Here is a 9284-nt window from a genome sequence, read left to right as displayed (position 1 = left end):
GTTCTTTGAATCAAATCTGTCGCGGTTCGTCGTAGCAGTAGGTCTTTGAAGGAAAATTATGTGAACTGCCAAGAGCCTAATTGGCTCCTGTTCACTGTTCCCTGAAATGAGGTCTTACCGTGTTTGTGAGGCGCGGTGCGGAAGAGGTCAGACGGCGAGGAAGCCCCGTTGAAGGCGCCGTGTGGAGACAGGGCGTCCGTAGCTCGGCAGTCTCTTAATCTTCTTCTACTTCATCCGTCTATCCACGCACGACGTGGTTATTTGCTTGGAAGCCCGAGGCGTGAAATCAATAAACTACGACAGGGAAAACGAATTCTGGCAGAAAGGGAAGAGAACCGGAAAGAACGAAAAACTAGAGGGTGAAAAAAAAACTGCTGGCTTGGAGACTTAAAGTTTAATGTTTGATGAAGTATTGGATGAATATTGAAATGAACGATGCTTCCTGCACAACGGCGTGCACTCACACGCGGGAGGTAGCTCGATGAGCTACGATGGAGCGCCATCTAGGAAGAGCCTTGTCAAGTAGGTGATAGTTCTTTTTTTTTAATGCGATGTTGATTGCCTCAGGGCATAAAACGGCATGTAATGATAAATGAGGATGCCTAAATGAATGAGTAAAGGTTCACTGATCTAATGAAATCGAGCAGTGAACGATGATGAGGTCCTTGTGTCCAAGCGATGTATTAAGCACTATTATCGGGCGAAAGACCCGCTGCCCGAGGGCCGAATAAAAACGACTTATTTCTCGCCAAGGCATCTCATAATGCAACCTAAAGGGTAACTCACGTCTTGAGGGGGGCGGTAGTTGATTTGCATGCGGATGATTACTGGATATGGGTGAAAAAAAATAAGGAAATTGAAAAAATGATTTTTAGACAATGGTTAAAACAATTATTTGGCTCAAAAACATCTCAGAATGCAGCCTAAAATTGGACGCACCTCCAGTGGTAAATGGACTTGCGTGCTTTTGTTGCTTCGCTGAAAGAAAAGACAAGAAAGCGCATTATTAAAAAGCGGAAACGAACCTGTAAAAGGCTACAACAACAACCTCTAAAAGGGTTTGGACCGCTGTCTCACGCGTCCGAAAACTCAGCGCTAGTGTACTGCGCTACAACAACCACTGAAACAGCGGATTTTAACTGTGCTCTTAGCCGTTCTCATAAATATTCTTGTGCTTTCACGCATGCGCCGAACCGAAGATAGTTCGTCGGCGAATGGCGACAAGTTGTGTAGTGCACACACGTGCACATAGCAAAATCTGTTGTTGAAGTCTTGAAGAAGTAACTGCGTTAGCTGCGTTACTCAGTTGCGAAACTGGCATGAAGCTTCTTTACTCTGTTCGCGCCCTTGTTTGCAACACCCTCAGCAGATCGCTTTTTACGGGCTGGACACTTTCCTGAAGATGAGTAGTTAGAACTTTTTCATCATTGGAATAAATAAGGATGACCGCGAGACAGAGAGAGAGGGGAATTTTATTTTGAAGAGATTAATTCGCAGGAGCCGGATGGTTGGGGCCCCTAGTCCAGGTATCCGCTGGCGGAAGCTGACTTGCGTACTAGCTGGGTGATCGGGGCTTGTCGGTCCATGTCGTCGCTGGTCAGGGCCTCCTCCCACTGCTCGTGTGTCGGGTGCGGCGCTATTAACTTTCTGTCCGGTTTGTCCTGGCCCAAGATGTGTGGAAGAGCGTGAGCTTGCTCCGCACCAAGGACAGTAACTTGGGCATTGCGTGGTTCTTATCTTGTGTAAAATGACAAGACTTGGAAAGAGGACGTCACAAGGGCGAGTTTCACGACTGATTTAGTCAAAAAGAATTTTCCTTTTGTCGTATTGGTCATTAGGCTCCATGAATATTCCATTGCGGCACAGAGTCTATGACTTTGCTCGTGACTTTTCTTGTTTCGAAGCGTCTAGACCCATTTTAACGAAGAAAATGACGGCGGCATTTGAAATTCCTACAGAACAGAATGAAAGCGCCATTTTGTGCGTCGAAAAATAGATCGCTTTTCAAGAATAAGAAATAAAGATGCTCGACGCGAAGTTGTACAGTGCGCCTGGTAAGTGCTGTTTGGTGCAGAAAATTTTTTCTTCTCTCACGTGCTGGAATATTTTACTAACGGCAATCATAGCTGATTTTTTGTTGGATAAGCTGCTTCGGATTATAAGGAAGATCACTATTTGCGCAAAAACGTGTTTCTTTTAAAGAAAGCTGAAATTCCGTGATCGTGGAAGTGTGCGCCGTACGTGGATTGTTAAGTTTGAGCTATTAACGTTTCCATTAAATAGAGGCTTGTAAATGTACTCAGAGTTTCTAGTAGTTCTCAGTAGTAGCGCATAATCAGTGTCCGAAAGGGAAATGCGTGCTTTGTAATAAAAAATTAGAGGCGCGACTCCTTTTGCAGTCTGTCGGGTCCATCGGACGGCACTAACTCCAAAGTAGACGGCCCTAACCCTGATGTCGCTTGAGGACGTGTGTTCTTTGGTCATTGTGAACGAACTGATGGTTTAGAGAGAGGCAGAGAGAAAAGATATATAGATGGAAATTTATTAGGATGGACATTTTTGCTGAAAAGCTTAGCCTAGGATGCGGTGTCTTGCGCACGCCTGACAAGGGGAGGCACAGTCGTTGTTCCCACAAGGCTCTCGTGACGTGGCGGATGACTGGTATTGGGACATTCGCAGAACTGTTGTAAAGGGGAGCGGATGACTTCGCGAACCTTCAGTTAGAAACGTCTGTTTGTTCGCATTCACTGATTGATCCTCATGCAACCTGGGATGTATCCGAATCCTGTTGAGACACAAACTTGCTCTGGGGTCAATAATCATTTAATTGGACCGAGCAGAAACAGAATTGTTTATTTCTAATTTCATTTTGTTAATTCAATTTCACAGAAACAATGGTGTTAGGGAGAATATTTAAAGTCATCCCTTTATAAAGACAGATAAAACATAGCGTTAGAGAAGAGCACTTGGTTATCACAAAAACATGGCTGAGCGTCAAACTTGCCAACACACAGCTTATTCACACTTCACGGGAAGCTTCTGAAGTGATCGGCAAATGTTCATCATGTGTACACTGATGGCACTCCTGGAGCAAATGACGCGAAAAAAAACAATCAACCTATCTACATTCCGCTTCGCAAGTCTACTGGCAGGCAGTAAAACAACGTTCGCACGAGTTTCGCTCGTCACTTCAGCTCACACACCAAAAAGAAGCTGAGACGAGAGTGGTAAAGAGTGCTGCTCGTCGCTTAGGGTTGTCAGGATAATGACTGCCACTGAATAGCATGTGTCCGCAGTGTAAACAGTCCTGAAGTTAACACGAACGTTAATATTGCTGAATTGTTGCATACAGCTGGCTGCCTATAGCTCTTAGAATCCTGTATTTTCAAACAGGACAGAGAGATTAGAGTATCGTATATGTGAAAAGCACGAGTGAAGACAGTGTCGCTGATAGCCACCATGGAGGGAACCGCGACTTGGTACTATCAAAACCCTGCGGCTAACTGGTGTCAGCTGAAACGCTGGCAACACCGGGCACTGTGGGTACACTGTAACCTTGTCGTACATCCAGCTCAAAGAAATGTCAGTGGCTAACAAAAATACCGTTGAGCATAAAACACGAGAAACATCAGCGCCTCATAGATAACTTGACAGGGAAGATGGCGTGCGTAGAGGAAACTGATGGGACATGCTTTGCTGCGATTATTTTAAACACAGTTTGTGGAAGATTTCACGTGCGCATGAGAAATTTGTAAGTTGTCCCGTGTTGATTCTAGTTTTGGGCAAAAGTTTTTCACAACACGGGAGCCGGGGTTGCCTGAAAAGGCGATGTCGAATGGCGTCCCCAGGCAGGTCACTCCGGCGACGGCTGCTCAGAGAAGATCTTGACCTTTGGCTCGGCCTTCTTTCCACGCAGCGGCGGTTCCTCGTCAGCGCTTTCCGACACATGCTCCTCCGAGAAGATGTCAAGACTAGTCGGCGGCTGTGGGCAATAAAAAAAAAAGGTAGGATTTTAACGTGGTTGAACCGAGTAGACGTGCGAAAGCATGTGTTGAGCCTGATTTGTTCATGGTTTTGCTATGTTGGGTGTCGGCACGTCTGGTGACGATATTAGACTCAGGTTAAGCTTTGATCGAGGTTAAGCTGTTCCGATCATCTGGTCTGATGCTCGTTAAAGACGACGGCACGGACACACCGGGAAACGACACACCGGGAAACGACGCCTCGACAATTTCCCTGGTCAACTGGTTGGGGTGTTTGTACAAACACCCCGACGAGTTGACCAGAGAAATTATCGAGGTGTACAACATGGCAAAGAAAGCAAGATTGTGTGTCAACAAACCATCCATACTCCTGAGTGACTATGAGGTTGCATATCTGAACATCACATAGTAGCACACGCGTTCTGATTTTGGTGTTTTTTGTTTTCTGGTTCCTTTTATAAGCGTGTTTCCTGTGATTAAACTTTAGTTGAGAGTCAGCGCTTGGTCCTGTGTATTCTTCCTTTCGTCCCCGCTTGTTCGCGCTGTTTTTGTGCATAAGGTATCACCATCTGGCCCGCTTATCTGTCCTGTTGAGCTATAGGGTCGCAGGACAATTGCCTGAAAGGGTGCTGGCGACGTAGGACAGCTTCAGACATCGAGCTTCCAAAGCCAGCAACGTGTGGAAAAGGACAAAGAGATGAGATCGGAAGAGAAGATCGTAACCAGGTATACCTTGGGGGCGTGCCGTCCAGACTTGGTGGAGTGCACAGACATGCACGACGCTCGGCGCTTGATGACTATCTCTCGGAGCTCTTTGAGGGTCGGCTCGTCCACGTCGTGGGTCGCCGAGGAAGGGCCCGCGTCATCTGCTGCTCCCCGCGCGGAGGCAGGGGAACGGGCCGCTTCCGGGGAGCCTACAGCAGTTGTGGAGTCTGAGCTCCCCCCAGCTCCAGGAGAGCCCGCCGCCGTCATGTGAGGCGACTCCGCCACCACCACGCTCTTTCCTGTCTTGTGTTTGCGTTTGGCGGGTGGCTTGTCTGGCAGACTCATGGCGTCCGCGATGCTTGCCTCCGAATGTTCCTCCGAGAAGATGTCCAGCTCGACAGGCACCTAAAATCATAGCAGGAGCGGTACAGCCAAAATGAACAATGAGGGAAACTTTATTCCATTTGGCTTCTCAATAAATATCGACTCTCTGGCTCTAGCTGGCTATGTTAACGTTTATCCGGCAGGACAAAGCGCGTTTATTGCGGAGAGTATTGAATTAAAATTTTCGGGCCTCTCCATTCAGACTTGTAGAGTGAAGAAAAAAAAGGTTGGTTGGTTTATGGGGTTTAACGTCCCAAAGCGACTAAGGCTATGAGAGACGCCGTAGTGGAGGGCTCCGGAAATTTCGACCACCTAGGGTTCTTTAGCGCGCACTGACATCGCACAGTACACGGGCCTCTAGAATTTCTCCTCCAAAGAAATTCAACCGCCGCAGCCGGGATCGAACCCTCCTTGATCGCAGATAGGCAGTGAATGCAATGTTGCCTAGCTGCAGCGCCAGCGTTTCTCAAGCACTAATATGGAGAGGAAAGGAAACCTCGGTCTTGTGACAAAAGCATCGATGACAGTAGCCTTCGTTTGGGCAACTGTGGTCATTACTACTAGCGACGGTCAGACTTCGCGGAAGTCAGCGGACCAGGTTCGAAACCATGAATAAGAGGATGATCGGGGGGGGGGGGGGGGAGCGTTCTTGCTCGTTCAAGTTCGTGCTTCGAAGCAGCCATATGGCTACAAAGGAAAGCTGTACAGCTTCCAAGGAAATTTCTTTGTGAAAAAAAAAAATCGTCCTGGTCTGGGGTTTGAAGCCAGGACCAGCGCTTCTCTGGAGCAGTCACTCTACCAACTGTACTAATCGGAACTGCTAGCATGTGGTAGTGCGAGAGCAAGTTGATCAATAACTCGAGTCCCTAAGTTGTAGAAAATTTCTAATAAGGAACTAATTTTAAATATTAGTTAGCATTAAACAATTATTATTTATTAAGGAAGTTGGAACCCGGACCAGGACGAATTTTTCTTCAACTACGAAGTTTCTATGGAAGCTGAATAGTATTCCTTTGTAGCCGTATGGCTGTACTGAGTGGATGCCAATGAGTAATTACGGCCTGATTAAAAATTTACTGCACCTTCACAGGATTCCGCTAAAGAGTTCACTAACACCGTTCCCACTTCGAGTTATGGATGAATTCGCTGTCGCCGTACCCTAAGCTTGCCTCCGCTGTCAGCAAAGTTGGTAGGTGAAGCAGGGGTCCCGGGTTTGAACTCCAGATCAGGAAGAATTGTTCTTCACCTGTGTAGTGTCTGTGGAAGCTGTACAACTTTCCTTTGTAGGCGTATGCCTGCGCCTGTATGCACGCGAATAAGTAATTACCCCCTTATTACAAATTTACTCCACCTTGGGGGGTTCCCCTGACACAAGCAGCGCAAATAATCCACTCAATATTAGAAACTTACTGGCCAGTCCTGCAAAGGGCTAGATTGAAACCATTTATTCGCAATATTGGGCCGATTATCTGCGTGTTTGGTAACTATAAGACTAATAACTTTCCCAGAAAGGAATCCAGGACGCACCTTGGGCGCAGTTGGAATGTGGCGTTGCGAGTGCATAGATACGTGCGATGCGCGTCGCTTGATGACTATCTCTCGGAGTTCCTTCACGAGGTCCGGGTCCACCGATTCGTGAGTCTCCGCGGCGGCCGCCGCCGTCTCGGTTTCGGTTGGAGGCGACGTAGGCTGCTCCGGTGGTGACGTAGGCTGCTCCGGCAGCGAACGCTCTTGCGATCGGGCCGTGCGGACCGGCGTGATAGCCTTCGAGGTGGTGTCCGTGGGACCATCCCGAGCAGCTTCCGAGTCGTGGCGCTTGGAATGTTTGCTCTTGGACTTGCGCTTTGATAGGCCTACATCAGAGCGATATATACCTATGACGTCACTACCTTTACGACCAATCCACGTTTGCCCCACGCCGCCGGGTTCACAACTGAACAGGAGGTTCGAGACTGTCGCGTTATTCTATCAGGCCTCTCAGAAGAAGATGAAAAAAAGGTCAATGAAAGAGAGAGGGTTCCCAGACCAGCGGAGATTTACCGTGCTTAAATAAAATGTAAGGTAAACGAAAAAAAGCGGCTTTTAACGCTGTCAGTGAAATTGGTTACGAACACGTTATGAGTATGAGTGAATAAACTCAATGGGCAAGTTATTTCAGCGAGAAGCAATCTGCGAGTCTGCCTGTCAGCTACGTGTCAATACAAATGTAGTTACCCGCAGATCGAAATAATATCTCTAAAGTCCGTTTCCGCATGTAATCGAAATTTGCGTTAAGTCGCTTTCTTCGCAAAGCCTCTTCAACCTTGATATGTATTGATAATATGAAGTGGGAAAGTCGGTAACTATTGTGACTGCAAAAGCACGAACTCAGACAAAGGAAAGGGGGACGGGAGGGGGGGGGGCTTTCGGTGGCATTATAGTCCTTAGTAGCGTTGAGTGGGTCTGATCGCAGTATCAGTGCCAGCCCCACAAGAGCCCTTTCACAATAAACGTTTAAAGAGAAAGTGAAATGCGCTTTGCTTAAGACAGCGATAAATGTGTATACGGCAAAAGTTGAATTACCGCTCGCTCGTGTACTTCCTGGTCTTTTTGAATTATTCCGCCTTGTATCATTCATATTATTTCTTCATTATTGAACTGGATCTGTCTCTTCGGATTGCCATCCCTGCGAACTAGCGCCCCAGCGCTTCAGTGCTATGCTCTTCTACTTTAGAATATAAGGTGCCAGTTCAGTGCAGTTAATTCCTAATCTTCATCTTTGCAGCGCTTTGTAGCCTGCAGTCTACCTTTGAGACGTTATTAAGGAATTAAACATTGGACACGTAAAAGGAAAAAGCGCAGACAAATACTAGCGCACCAGAGTCGATGATTGAAGGTGACATCGGGTCGGCCTTCTTGGTCTTGCGTCTCCGGTGCTCGCTTTTGGACTGCTCCTTCGTTTGCTCCGCCGAGAAGCCGCCGCTGGGGGAGCTTTTCTTGGGCTTGCCGCCTTTGCTGCGGTGCTTGGATTCGTCTGCTTGCTTTGGCGGCGAGGGCGGCTTCCCCATAGGCGCTGTCGCCTTATCTGCCTTGGCGTCCTACGAATGGAAAGCCCAGGGTGGGCCACTGGCGCTAAAACGACAGATTTGGCACGGCTTCTATGGAGCATCACTGCAGAGTTTCGGCATGAAGTCACTGTATATAAGTAAATGCTCAAAAGAATGTTTTTCAACATTTTGATCTATGCTTAAGTGGATTTTGGCTTAAAGAGGAGCACTATCCCGAAAAAGGTCAGAGGACAAACGCTTGCGGTCCGTACTGTGTACCCACAGCATGTTAGAGGCTCTCACGCTTTCTCTCTCTCTATATATATATATATATATATAGGTTGCGAGAGCATGAAGTACTTGACTGCTTACAGGAGTATATAGCGAAGTATACGCTTCGTTAAAGGAAACATATTGATGAGACTCGACGTTTTGATCGGAAGACCAATCTATGGACACCACTTGTGAGACAAGAAAACACTGTTTAGTGATTTGGATTGATATGCGGCTAGTGTTGGACTGGCTAAGGATCTGTCTTCTCAGACAAACGCCACATATGAGCCAAGAAAAGGCTTTCGCCTTGATACCTCTCAGGCTTAGCTACTCACGGTGGCCTGGGCGACAGGAGGTGGTTCACTCGCTGGCTTAGGTGGCGCGGCTGGAACACTTGGCAGTGTAGGTTCATCGGCTGGCGGCACGACGACAGGAGCGCTTGTGGCATGATGCGAGTCACCCTTTCGAAATGGCCCCATTATGGGAGCCGTAGAATCGGGACTCAGGGTTGGTGGCGTGGCGGCGCGAGGCGTGGCACCCTCCCTGCGATGGTCTCGGTTGTACTTGCGCATCAGTAGCCAGATGAGCACGCCGGTCAGGATACCGCCGACGAAGACGAGGACCATGGCCAGAGTGTCGCCGAACGCGGCGCTTGACATCTCGGCGCAGGTATCGGCAGTGGCGAAGTAGACGACAAAGACACGACGACGACTCGAGATCGTCGAGGAGAAACACCATGGGAGGAAGGTGGTTCAGGCTCACGCTTCCTGCCCTCCTCTTCGATCGCTGGTACTCGCCCGCTGGAGTCTGCATCATGGGTAGACGTTTAGAGAAGCGAAAAAGGCTTTCCCGCCGAGGTATATGAACTGTGGTCTTGCATGGTCACCCGCCATTAGGGACTGATAGTTGCTAC

The 9284-nt window shown here is 48.1% G+C and overlaps 1 protein-coding gene across 1 annotated transcript; it reads right to left on the bottom strand.

Annotated features, from left to right (window-relative positions):
* Nucleotides 1-3853: 3853 nt before the first annotated feature.
* Nucleotides 3854-9030, bottom strand: LOC149348388 (uncharacterized). The gene is made up of 5 exons (XM_089588089.1): nucleotides 8707-9030; nucleotides 7930-8149; nucleotides 6600-6925; nucleotides 4716-5093; nucleotides 3854-3982 (listed from the first exon to the last, which is right to left on the bottom strand). The coding sequence occupies exons 1-5, from the start codon at nucleotides 9028-9030 to the stop codon at nucleotides 3854-3856; spliced, it is 1377 nt and encodes a 458-aa protein (XP_089444215.1).
* Between the last annotated feature and the right edge of the window lie 254 nt (nucleotides 9031-9284).

This window comes from Amblyomma mixtum, chromosome 4, assembly GCF_055824585.1.
Source record: "Amblyomma mixtum isolate Tamu chromosome 4, ASM5582458v1, whole genome shotgun sequence".
NCBI lineage: Eukaryota > Metazoa > Arthropoda > Arachnida > Ixodida > Ixodidae > Amblyomma > Amblyomma mixtum.
The sequence above is the reverse complement of the archived record's forward strand: the minus strand, read 5'-3'. Positions and strand labels throughout refer to the sequence as shown.